General features: G+C 36.9%; 1 protein-coding gene across 1 annotated transcript in view; it reads right to left on the bottom strand.

The window, feature by feature from the left end:
• The window catches only part of LOC107729965 (CUGBP Elav-like family member 5), a 183,493-nt gene that overhangs the window by 7,120 nt on the left and 162,351 nt on the right, over positions 1-14,022 (bottom strand). Inside the window, exons 8-11 of the mRNA XM_016540699.1 lie at positions 12,366-12,510; positions 4,788-4,997; positions 1,914-2,006; positions 334-477 (exon numbers count right to left, since the gene is read on the bottom strand). Coding sequence (XP_016396185.1) covers positions 334-477; positions 1,914-2,006; positions 4,788-4,997; positions 12,366-12,510 — 592 coding nt within the window. The remainder of the gene's footprint in view (positions 1-333; positions 478-1,913; positions 2,007-4,787; positions 4,998-12,365; positions 12,511-14,022) is intronic.

Here is a 14,022-nt window from a genome sequence, read left to right as displayed (position 1 = left end):
AGATAGATAGATAGATAGATAGATAGATAGATAGATAGATAGATTCTTGTAATACAAAGCTGAATTTTCAGCATCGTTACTCCAGTCTTCAGTGTTAAAAACAGTTGTGCTACTTAATGTTATTGTGGAAACTGTATTTATTTTGTATTTTTTTACAATTCAAAAGCATTTATTTGAAATAGAAATCTTTTGTAAAATTACAGTCAAGTCTTTAACTGTCACTTTTGATCAGTTTAATGCATCCTTGACCCCAAAATTTTGAACAGTAGTAAGTAGTATTAACTGATGACAGAGATGCCAGTGTATGTTTGAAAGCAGGGAGGTGTGTCTGACCGAAACATTTGCTCTGATTGGTGGCTCGGTCCATGAACACCTTTGACGAGATGACCGATCCGAATGGAAGAAACATCTGCATTAGCTCGTTATCGCCGAACTCCTGTGGCAGGTGATAGATAAACAAGTTGCAGCCCTCGGGACCTGAAACAGACACACGCATATTTCATATGCTGTGGCAGACATGAACATGTATTTTTAGACTTTATGAAAATTATGAAAACACAAATTAAACATATGATGTAAATATAAGACTTAGCTGCAAGATTTTTTTATTTTTTTAATGTAATGCATCAGTGAAATATTATAACAAATAAAAAAAAAAACGGTAATTGCGAGTTTTTATCTCACAATTTTGACTTTTATTTAAGAATACTTGCTATTCTGATTTTTTAAAAATCATACTTTTGTCTCTGTTCTGCTTAATTGTGAGAAAAAAAGTCTGAATTGTCAGATAAAAAGTTGCAATTACCTTTTTATTTTTTTTTATCGTGTGGCAGAAATGGGCTTCCATAAAATATACATCAACAAGAAATGATTTAATTTACATAGGCAACACAATTAAACAAATCATAACAGTGGCACTGATGGAAACAGTGTTGTTTTGGGGTTTTTGAGCATTATAGTCTTTATTTTGCATTTTTGTGCTCTACTTAGATATTGACTCCAAAGCACATCAATTGGTCACTAGGGTTCCTCAGGGATCAGTTCTTGGACCCCTCCATCAAGCACAATCAAACCTCTACAAATGATTCAGAATGCAGCGGCACGACTGGTTTTCAACGAGCCCAAAAGAGCCCATGTTATACCTCTCTTTATCTCCTTGCACTGGCTACCGGTTGCGGCTCGCATCAAGTTTAAGACATTGATGCTTGCATATAGAACAGCCACAGGCTCAGCACCTGCCTATTTCCACTCACTACTACGAATCTACATCCCTTACAGAAGTCTGAGATCCACTAGTGAGCGAGGCCTCATGGTACCATCACAGAGAGGCTCAAAATCACTTTCCAGAACATTCTCATTCACCATTCCTGGCTGGTGGAATGATCTTCCCACCCCTATCCGGAATGCTGAATCCCTGACAATTTTCAAGCGACAGCTGAAAACTCATCTCTTTCGACGCTACTTGACTTCATCATAAATAAAAATAAATAAAAAATAAATAAAACCTCTTTCTCTTTATTTATTCCTTCCCTTTCTAGCTAGTACTTATTTGAACAATGCCTAAAACTTGGTTTTACAAGCACTTCCTGTGTCTGTTTGCCTCTTTAAGAAGAATCGCTTTATGTATTCCCCAATTGTAAGTCGCTTTGGATAAAAGCGTCTGCAAAATGACTAAATGTAAATGTAAATTTTCTTTTAATGTTTTATGATTTATGCCATTTAAAAAGTTCAAATGCAGCAGGCTGATCAGGAAGAAAATGGAACTCAGTAGTAAAATCTTCACAGGGAAAGAGTCAAGCCTTTGATACTTCTAAATAGGACTATCTAATCTGAATTTCATTGGTTCATAACAACATGAGGGGGAAAGACAATGATTAGTGAGAGAAATGAAAGCTGTGATTTCTGTCGCTTACCTTCCCGCTGCTGCTGCTGTTGTTGCTGGATGATTTGAGCAGGCTGTGGCAGTGTCTGACCTATAGGGGTCAGTGTTGTGGCAGGATATATGGCTGCAGATATATGCATAATCATGAGAGAGAGAGAGAGAGAGAGAGAGAGAGAGGCAAGAATAAGGACAAGAGGAAGGATGACCTTTATATGCTAATGAAATATGACAGGATCACAGTGCAATGAAATCTGAAAGCAAGTTCATCATATATCAAACTGATTTAAAATGACAGATCTCTAGGCATCCGTATGATAGCTGTAATATCCAGAAAATTCAAATACAACCTGAGGTTTCAATCACAGCAAAGTCACCAACCAGCAATAACACTCCATGAGGAAAGTTATTTTTCTGCCAAAGTGACATTTGTGAAAATATCGACTGCATGGAATGAACAATCACAAATGAGATCTTTTTAACATCTCAGCTCTCTCTGCTAAACAGCAGTGCGATTAAATGGAGAGCCAATGTTTCTGAACAGATGGCTCAAACTAAGCTCAGGTTTGGAAAGACGCAAACATGATATCACAAACATAATATCTCCGCTACTTCTAGACAATACTGAGATTAAATGGAGAAAATCTTGCTTCTTAGATGATTCAGATGTTTAATATCTCAAATACATCATTTGTTTCACCTAGACACCAAGATTAATTTACAATTAACAAATTTGCTGAAATCTCCTGCTTCTCAGATGTTTCTCCTGAGAAAAAGACTCCAGTAATCTCACATCTCTTCTACAGTTTTAGATGAGATCTCAACAATGTCTCACACTGTGCTCAGATTTGCAAATATGTCTTAGAGTATATCTGAAACATAATTTCTAAAATGTGTAATATCTCAAATATCTCTATCGTTTCTCCTCAACAACGAGATTAAATGGAGAACAAACGGAGAGTCCCCTGCTTCTCAGATGTTTCTCTTCTGAGCGAAAGACTCCAGTAATCTCACATGTGTCTCTTCTAGAGTTTCAGAAGAGATCTCAACAATGTCTCAAACTATGCTCATTTTACAAATATACATTATATCTCAAACAAAATGTCTAAAAATGGTAATATCTCAAATATCTCAATTGTTTCTCCTTGACAACAATGATCTTAAATGGAAAACAAGAGTCTCCATTCAATCTCATTGTTGTCTGGGAGAAACACTTGAGGTATTTGAAAACATTAAACATCTGAAAAGCAGGAGACGTAAGCAAAAGCCTACATTTTTTCTCCATTTAATCTCAATAGGCCTATTCTCTAGCAGAAACCGTATCTTCTCTAGAGTTTCAGATGAGATCTCAACAATGTTTCAAACTGTGCTCAGATTCAAATTCATTTCATAGCTCTATAACTCTTGCTGGATGACAACTACTGACTCTTTTGTGTCCAAACATATTTTAGCAGAAATGTTGAGACTTAAAGGGGTCATATGATGCGATTTCAATTTTTCCTTTCTCTTTGGAGTGTTACAAGCTCTTGGTGCATAAAGAAGATCTGTAAAGTTGCAAAGACTAAAGTCTCAAATCCAAAGAGATATTCTTTATAAAAGTTAAAAGTCAACCACGCCTACCTAAAACGGCTCGTTCTAACATGCCCCCACATGTCTACGTCACGATGTGGGAAGATTTGCATAACACCGCCCAAATGTTCACGCAAAGAAAGAAGGCGTAACTTTTATTCTCGCTGTAGTATTGTTGTTGCCTCCGCCGCCATGTCGTGAAGGCGCTGTGTTTCGTTGTGAAAGCGAAACTACTTTGTTTGGCCTTCCAAAAGAGGACGATATCCGCTTCATCATGCCTAGAGCTGATCTGTGCTGGTCGCTGAGGAAATACATCAACTTCGCGCTGTGGATCGCCGGATCGGCTTTCACCGTGGACGAAGCGGAGTCCAGCCCGGGGTCGTCACATGTGGTTGCCACAAGCCCGCTGGACGGTCCTTCGTCGAACCCGCCGGCCGCGCCGTTCTCAAGCTTGCCCGCCTCTGCTCACTCAAGCCGACCTCTGCTCACTCTAGGCCGCGGCTCACTCTATGACTCCGGCCTTCGCTCACTCAAGGCCGCGGTGTGTGACGCTGTGTTTCGTTGTGAAAGCGAAACTACTTTGTTTGGTCTTCCAAAAGAGGACACGACTAGAAATCAGTGGTTACGTTGTATTTACAACACTGTTCCAGAACAGTTTAACCCAAATATTCAGATGTGTGCAACGCATTTTATGGAGGACTGTTTCCTGATCCTGGGAGAGTAGACTACAATGCCGGCTGTTCTGACTCACAGACTGTAAGTACGTTTTTTATATTTAAAGAATTTGCCACTGACGATTCAAACGCGAGTTTTGAGCAGTGTAGAGTAGCACTTGTTGTTTGTCATTTCTCCGATCACAAATGCAGACATGGTTTTATGTTTACGCGGCGCGATGCAACGCAACGCATAAAAAATACAGTATAAGTCATTATAATCCGTAATTATGTCCCCACTGGATGCAACAAATGCCTCGTTTATAATGGGTTTTAATGTTTTTGTCTCGTCGCTCCAGCCGGACAGGGCATCACAGTATGGTAAGGGGCATAACATTTCCGTCACACGCTTAAGGTATTCGGCCAATCACAACGCACTGGATAGCTGGCCAATCAGAGCACACCTCGCTTTTCAGACCGATGAGCTTTGTAAAAATCGACGCGTTTCAGAAAGGCGGGGCATAGAGGAGTAACAATAATGTACAGTATGTGGAAAATAATGTGTTTTTTGAACCTTAAACCACATCAACACATTTCATTACACCAAATACACAAAATGATGTTCTTTTTAGCAACATCATATGACCCCTTTAAACAACTGAGATCTCCACTAGTGTGTGCAGTACCTGTGTATTGCTGGATGCCCGTGAAGGCCTGCTGGAGCGTGTCGGCTGCGGTGGGGCTCTGGGTGGAGTACGGCTGCAGGCCGTTGGTGTACAACGCCTCTACCGGATGACCGTTGGCTTGGTGATGGATTCCGCTGAACCCATTAACAATGGGAGTCACGATGCTCGGCATGGCAGAGGAGACCAGATTAGCCGGCGGAGAGCTCAAACCTGCGGTGAGACGGACACAGAAATCACTGATCTGAGACCAGCGTCATGTTGACACTGAACTTCACAAGCTGGAATCACTTTTAATTACTGGCATTTTAATGATATTGTGCTGTTTCAACTCAATTTTCCACATCGATTCTACATCCGAATTGATTCCACGTCAGAATGTGCTGACAGCTGATATCGATTCAGCACACTGTGGATGTAACCAGTTTATGCCTACAGGGCAAATTCAGCCATGATCTGGGGTTTCCACATGCCTGTGTGTTCATTCTGCATTCTAAGTGAATTGCATATGCGCAAAAAAACAACAACTATTAGTTATATATATATAATATATGCAATGGTTTCCTGTAAACAAACTAAGCCACTTCCTGTGAAGTGAAGCAGTATGATAGATGCTGACTTATTTCATTTTGTTTGGTGCTGAATTTAATCCCCAAATTCTACACATCCCCACATTTAATGTTGTCATCATTATTTTGGTTATATTTACAATGATTTCAACTACCTTTAAAACTACTCTCAACTCTACACTTACTATTTTTGTCTTGTTTTCAAGTACAAAATATCTTCATGGAACATGATCTTTACTTAATATCCTAATGATTTTTGGCATAAAAAAAAAATCGATAATTTTGACACATATAATGTATTTTTGGCTATTGCTAGAAATATACCCCAGCGACTTAAGACTGCTTTTGTGGTCCAGGGACACTATTATCTAAACATTCTTATATCGAAATGTATTTACTTTAGAAGCAAAATATTACTTAAGATATTAAGCCTTGTTTTCTGAAAATCTAGTCACAATTTTATGCTTAAAATAAGACAAAAAATCTATCAGTAGTTAACTTAATTCAAAGGGAAAACAAGATTATTTTTCTTACCACTTTTGCAGATTTTTTTTTTTTTTCAAAAATACTAGACAATTTTTAAATTTTAATTTAATTGTATTTTTTTTGCAGTGTGTTTGTACCATGTTTACATACATCACATATTTTCATTTTTACCTGCAAATCAGCTCAGAAATTTTTAAAACATTGATATTTTCTATTTTAACAATCCTGATTTTTTTTAAAGCAGAGTTTCCACAATAATATGAAGCAGCACAGCTGTTTTTAACATTGATAATAACAAGAAATATTTCATGAGCAGCAAATCAGAATATTAGAATGGTTTCTGAAGGATCATGTGACACTGAAGACTGGAGTAATGATGCTGAAAATTCATCTTTGCATCACAGGAATAAATTACATTTTAATAATATTACAATATAACCCAGTTATTTTAAATTAGAAAAATATTTCACAATTTTACTGTTTTTACAGTATTTTTGACCAAATAAATGCAACCATGGTAAGCAGAAATGCCTTCTTTGAGAATCATTAAAAAAATCTCAGTGTACATTACTGTAAAAGTGCTTAGATCTCAACATGTTTACGAACAATGCAGTACAGCAGATGTGTACGGTTTGATGCAGAAGCTTGATTATGTACATGTCTGATGTGCTGCTGGCTGTATCTAATGTTGGACAGATCAACACGCTTCAACTTTACTGTCAATCAAACTGCAGAAGAGCAGGCGGTTAGAAAAACAGCTCGAAAGAGGAGCAAACACAATCCAACATACACACATTGCGCAGAAAAAAGAATAATTCACCTGAAAATGAAACACTAAATTAAAATGAAACACTAAATGTTAGGTGTTATGTAGAATATGAGCTTCAATTCTGCATACAAGGAATATGGAAGTTGATTTATACTACAAAAAACGTTTCAAATAGGATAAACAGTGCTCATGATGAAATCACAGAGAAGTACAAACACCTGAGAGAGCCAGAGAAATATCAGCATCTCTCCTGACTGCTGTCTTTGTGTAGTGCAGTATGTTTTGTCGACTTTGAAGGGTGTGTGCTGGTCTCTCTGAGGACTGTCTGATCTACAGTCGAATGAAAAGAGTCAAATCAAACACATCATGTACGTGTTTCTGTGCTATCCGGTCTTGCGTAACACTCCTGTTCATTGCTGGAAAATTCAGCTGAAACCAGCTTAAGGTGGTAGCTGGAGCACAGTCCAGACTGGTTTCATTAAGTCATTGAGTAGCTCAGCTGTCTGGACCTGGTTATTCTTGTAGACCATCTGGGCCCTGCTAATACTTTTATTCAGCAGGGGAGCATTAAATTGATCAGAAGTGACAGTAAAGACATTTATAATGTTACAAAAGTTTTCTATTTCAAATAAATGCTGTTCTTTTGAACTTTCTATTCATCAAAGAATCCTGAAAAAAAAGTATCACCGTTTCCTCAAAGATATGAAGCAGCACAACTGATTTTAAGATTGAAAATAATAAGAAATATTTAAACCAGCACAGATTTTCCAGCAGGATTGAGAAAAGAAAAGTGATAAAGGATGAGAAGGAGAGTAGAGAGAAATATAAGTCTGACTGTGAGTCAGAGAGTGTTAATAACACAGAACGGCTCTCACATCCAAAAACTCCTGACAGCGTTTAAATGTGAATTCACACGCTCAGTGAAATACTGAGCTAAATCAGACTGCTGAAGGGAAGAGCTGCTCTTTTACGCTTATGGACAACATGAAATTCAACCAGCAGAACTAGACAGATTCATTTGAGAGCCTTTACCACAAACACACACACAATCTGCTAATTTATGCTTCAAAACACACAATCAGTGCATGTTAAAAAAGAAAAGAATCATGTTTTAAGAGGTAGTTCACCTAAAAATGAAAATCCTTTCTTATTTACACAGTACGAAAAATTCCGTAAAAAGAAACACCAGTGAAAAATCTATTAAAAAATCCCATCATATTACTGACTTATTATGGTACAATTCTGGCAACCACAGCTGCCGTTTTTTTACCGTAAATTTTACGGAATTTTTTTTACAGTGTATTATAATATTTATTCATACTTTGAATTAGCTTATATATATTTTCTTTTTTTCTCCTTTCTTTTTCAGTGAGTTGCCAGTTAGTATTAGTAATTAATATATATATATATATATATATATATGTTAGTAAACTTAAACCTAATTAAGGTATTTAAGTTATTTCTATTTTATTTTAGCATTTGTCTTTTGTATTTCAATTAACGGAAACCGTTTTTTAATAGTTTTAGTCAACAATAACAACACTGTCACTTTCATGTTGTTCCAAAACCTGAATGACTTTCCTTCTTCTGTGGAACATAAAAGAAGATAGTTTTAAGAATGTCTCGGCTGTTTTTGTCCATACATTAAAAGTTAATGGGCTAAAAAACATAAAATAAATAGCAACACTGGAATTCCATTGTAGGAACAAAGAAAAGGAGCCATTCTGTGTTCCACAGAAGAAAGAAAGTTTGGAAAAACACGAGTGTGAGTAAATGATGGCAGGACTTTCATTTTTGCGTGACATATCCCTTTAAGACTAGTGACAACACCTAGACAAACAACTTTTTTATGTACGATAATCAAGCACTTTAATTTTCTAAGTCCTTCTGGCTAAAAATTCTGAAAAGGAATGTGCGGTTCTTAGCCAGAAAAAGCTGCAAAGAGGACCACATTTTATGCTGACAGTAAAAAGTCTTCTGTACTCGCAAGACTAGAGGAAAAAACAGAAGCTGTGAAATTCTGCCCTACAAAACTTAAAGTCGCTTAGGGTATTGTGTACAGCTCTTGACTGCTATCTAAACAGGTAATGAGTGGATTTGCATTTAATGTTGCAGAAAGTCACATCACAGCACAGCTATAGCCAAATATTTACTCTTTATGGAGCAGGAATCACCATGTGAGTGTGTGTGTCTGTGTGTGTATTTGTGTGGGACAGCACAGGCCCAGGAGAGCTTTTGTGTCTTTTGCAGTGCTTTATGCTTTGTGGGTCCCATGGAGCCATGATAAATTAGGCTGCCATGTCTACTACTGTCTGTTCCACAGACTCCAAGATACTCTCTGTTTCTCTTAACCACACACACACACACACACACACACAGTCTAGAAGCTACAAAGGTCAGTAGGCGGTCAGAGTAAAAATCAAATCAATACACAGAGTGGATGCTGGGCGAGTGTATGATGTTATTGTGCATATAAATGTGTTTGTGTGTTCACTCAGTATATTACATGGTCAGTGAGGAGAATATTATAACACACTCTCTCTTATGCGGCCCTAAAGAATCAGTTTACACAACTCCACCTTAGAAATATATATATATATATATGTATATATATATATATATAAAATCAAAAGAGGAAGCAAATGTGATCAGTAGCTGTTTGTCAGAGGGGAAGTGACCCCCGGACACATTTGCATAAAGCATCAGAGTGTGCTGTTCTCAGATCAACATCCTGCTGGTCGCATTATTAGTTTCATTAGGATATGAAAGGCAAATGCTGAGCCCAAAATAGCACCCAGACTAAAGGTCATCCTGTGCACAGATGAAAGCATCTGTTCTGTGTGGGCACAGATCGCTCGAGCACCAGATGATTACGCTTGTCAGTCAAAGGCCTGGCATTTCAAACATCGTGCAATTACAGGAGACTCAAACCAACTGCAACACAGCAACATAAAATCCATGTGCCTTTTGGGGGACTCCACGTATACATAATTAAAGAGCCTATGAAATCAAAACTGGACCATTAGTACATGTATGTTAGCTTAAAGGTCAACTATATGCTAGTTTCCTCCTAAATATTGTCAAAAATTGTCTGTTTTTGTATCTTCTGAACATTTACAGTGGACTTCGAACATCTCAAAAACTTCTGCAGTCGAAATCATGACCAGTGGATGGATTTTAAAATGCTTCTCAAATTCAGGAGCTTGTTTTCATGTGGGACCCTGTGGACTATCCTGTATCCCCGGCTTCAAGCGTCTGCTGCCTATAAGAGTGAGAGCCTGCAGCTGTGTTTGTGTGTGTTTGCAGCGGTCACCATCTGAAACGCATCCATGAGGTGTGGTTCACATCCAGCTCATCGATTCCCAAGAATCAATAGGAATTTCTAGCGCGTTTCAGTCCATGACACGGATCAGGTGAGTTGGGAGTGAAAGCTGATATCCAGTGTGAGATGTGGTTTGATAGAGTGCAAATCTGGGATACTTACTGCTAGTAAACGGATCTAATGTAACATATGTAACAAAAAAATGTAATGTATACTAGTTTTGCAGAGCCGACTTGTTACCATATACAGACACACGCAAAAAATCAGAAACATTTTTACAGCATATTTTAATCTTTCTTAATGTTAGTCAATAATTACAACTGCATTACATTTAAATACGTCTGTTCATTGTTTATGTTAGTTCAAAGTGCATTAAATAATGTCAACAGATAAAGCATTTGATCTGAAAAAATGTATTAGTAAATGTTGAAATTAACATTGACTATTATGTAGAAGTATTGTTCAATGTCATATACTATTATAGCTTTTGTTCATATTTTGCAGTAGTATGTTTTACTTAAAATTTAAAGTTTTAGTAATTTTTGTGTGTTTTTGGAATTTCTATTAGTTGTTTTTAATATATGTCTATACATTTTTATATTCAAATGTATTAGTTTTAGTTTATTTTGTTTTAGTTATTGTAGTACTTCAATTTAAACTAAATGACAATGAGAAATGTTGCCTTGGCAATCACCTGAAATATAAGTTTAACCCTTTAACGCGTACGATCACACCGGTGTGATTAGAACGTTCAGTGCATCACGTGATCAACTGCTGAATTAAAAATTCAAATCTGCTTTTCCTGGCACTGAGCCAGAGACGGAGACGCTCGCTTGTCATATTATCACAACTATTCAGTGTTTTCAACCATTTAATGCTTATTTTAGGTTTCAGACATCTAAATACACACAAGTACTAGTAAAACTATAAATACACACCGATGTCTATGGAAGTGGCAATAATAATCCATTCAATTATAATTTGACATGTTTTATTGATATCATATACACATATGTAAATAACTTTAAAGTTTAGTCTACACTAATCCCAGTTCACCGGAAACTTACTTTAATGTCTTTCGGGAGGAGAGAGTGAATTTACGTGTCGTAAACCCCACAGCTCGGATTCAGCGCGAACTAACATGGCGGCGCCCATCACCCGCTATAGATCAACTAACATGGTCATTATAAAGATGTTTACACTACCAAATACATTTACTTGCACGTATCAGATATTTCTTAATATAGTGAACACGTCAGTGAATATTTTGAATAAAAAAGGAAAAAACGAAATAAAAGCGATGCATGTGTCATACAGCGCTATTGTGGCTGCGGTGTGTCACGTGACAAACATGACGAGGATGAATTTACGTGTTTTAAATCCCACAGCTCGGATTCAGCACGAACTAACATGGCGGCGCCCATCACCCGCTATAGATCAACTAACATGGTCATTATAAAGATGTTTACACTACCAAATACATTTACTTGCACGTATCAGATATTTCTTAATATAGTGAACACGTCAGTGAATATTTTGAATAAAAAAGGAAAAAACGAAATAAAAGCGATGCATGTGTCATACAGCGCTATTGTGGCTGCGGTGTGTCACGTGACAAACATGATGCGTCTCCATGGAAACAGTAAAGCGATACGTTCTAAAATAATGGTCGCCTAAAAAAACTCACGCTGGGGGCTCAGTATATTTTAAACTCACGTGCAAAAAGGTTAAGATTTAAGTTTAAGAAAAGTTTTAAACATTTTTTAGCTACGTCATGCGTTTCGCACCAGGGTGACGCGGAGTAGACGAATTGTTGAATAAAGTCGTTATTTTTGTTTTCTTTGCGTACAAAAAGTATTCTCGTAGCTTCGTAAAATTACAGTTGAATCCTGATGTCACGTGGATTATTTTACCGATGTCCTTGCTACGTCTCTGGACCTTGATCGTGGTAATTACATTGCTGTCTATGGGAGGGTCAGAGAGCTCTCAGAATTCATCAAAAATATCTTAATTTGTGTTCCGAAGATGAACGGAGGTCTTACGGGTTTAGAACGACATGAGGGTGAACTATCCCTTTAACTACTGTAGTTAATTAATGCTAATAAATGGAACCTTATTGTAAAGTTTTACGAAAATCACTTAATAACTTAATCACAACAAGAACTTAATCTGTCTACAAAAGTAAATTCAAGCATTTAAGCAGAAGCCTTCTGATCAGAAGGTTAAAAATAACAATTAAAAACAAACACTTATTAATGTATAAAATGATATCCTGCCCTATAGTTTGTTGCGTTGAATATCCAGTTTTCACAAAACACCTCACATTACTGAAGTTTTGAGCAGTTATTCTAAATTTTTAGTAAGAAATTTTAGGTGGGACATCTGAGATAAAATTGACACCTAAATGAGATTTTAAGGCTGTGCATCAGACTCACCTGAAACAGGTGTCATCGAGGTGGGCGGCAGGCTGTTCATGTTGAGCGCCCCCACCTGGTGAATCTGTGTCGCTGGAAACGCCACGCTGGGCGCTAAATAACCGCCGTGAGAAGCCGCCATAATTGCCGCCTGCTGCTGCATCAGCTAAACCAACAAAACAAAACAAGAGAAAGAAAACATTCAACATTAAATTAAATACAAAAACTGCAAATGCATCTAATTTGATTTGGTTTTGACAGATTACCATATTTATATCGCAAGGTATTTATATGGTACTCCTAGGTACTTCAAAAAATATGTCCAAAAACATATTACGGTAGTACTTTATTTTACAGTCCTGTTCCGTGAGTGCATGCTATATGTACTTATTATAGCAATTACAATAACTGGGTACTAACCTGAACCTACCCCTAAACCTAAACTTACCCATATATGCTAGTACTTTCTTGGATAAGTACACTGTAAGTACAAATACTGTAAAATAAAATGTAAACATTACCATGGTATCTTGTTCACAAAAAATAGTAGCATGGCACTTGTTAGTTATATAACTTGACCCTATCAGAGATGCTACATGTGTCTGTAGGTGTTCAAATGAATTTGATCAAAGTACAATCCTAAAGTGAATTAACGAGCACAAATGCACTGTAGCATAGCCAATTACTGTAATTATGTCACTATGGCAACAACCATCTGCACAAACACAACAGTACAAAACAGACGTGATGTTCCATGGAGTAAATAACAAATGCTGGATCTGAGTCCTGAAATGACTTCATATTGCAAAAACAGATTTTATTCTGGCCAAAAAATATATTTTTGAAACATACTGTAAATGTATGATATAAACAGTTCAGTCGAAAGAGCTTTATTTACCAAACTGAAGTTTTCCAAAAGCTTTCCACATTTTCCAAAAGTCAAAATATATTGCAATATAAAATCTTCAAGCTTCAGGGGCAAAATACATTGATAATATCAAAGTGCATTTGAAATATAATTGCAAATGTGGGTGAACTAAAACCATATATATATATATATATTTTTTTTTTTTTACAATATTTTTATTGATATTATATTTTGGACATAGCAGTCAATCCAACACAGTCAAGAAAAGAGGTTGCCACGGTTTAGTAAACTGTGGACTAGCTTTGGCTCTTCCTGCTGACTTGAATGGCGATGCTTCCCGTTTGTCAGTTGATGGCCTTTCATTTTTAACCAGAAGTGGGCACGCTGCTTTTCTGATGTTCACTGAAGTTTTCCGTGTCTTTTTCCTGTGTCACTAGAAATGTTTCAGTTTTGAATCGTTGTTACCAAAGGCGAAATGAAGACGGACACAGTTTTTGTTTTATCCAGCTGTATTTACTCATAAATATCCAATTTTAACATCCAAGTGAAAGATATAACACCAACATGTCAGTATTTTGTTGAACCACCTTTTGCTTTAATTACAGCCTTTAGTCTGTTGGGATTTGTCTCTACTAACTTTGCACATCTAGACTGCAATATTTGCCCACTTTTCTTTGCAGAACTGCTCAAGTTCAGTTCAGTTTGATGGTGAGCGTTTATGAACTGGAATCTTCAAATCATTCCACAGATTTTCAGTGGGGTTTAAGTCTGGGCTCTGACTAGGCCATGCAAGGACATTCACCTTTTTCT

Source organism: Sinocyclocheilus rhinocerous, unplaced genomic scaffold (assembly GCF_001515625.1).
Source record: "Sinocyclocheilus rhinocerous isolate Xijiao unplaced genomic scaffold, SAMN03320098_v1.1 scaffold638, whole genome shotgun sequence".
Taxonomy (NCBI): Eukaryota; Metazoa; Chordata; class Actinopteri; order Cypriniformes; family Cyprinidae; genus Sinocyclocheilus; species Sinocyclocheilus rhinocerous.
Note: the sequence above shows the minus strand (reverse complement) of the source record. Positions and strands in the feature narration are given on the sequence as shown.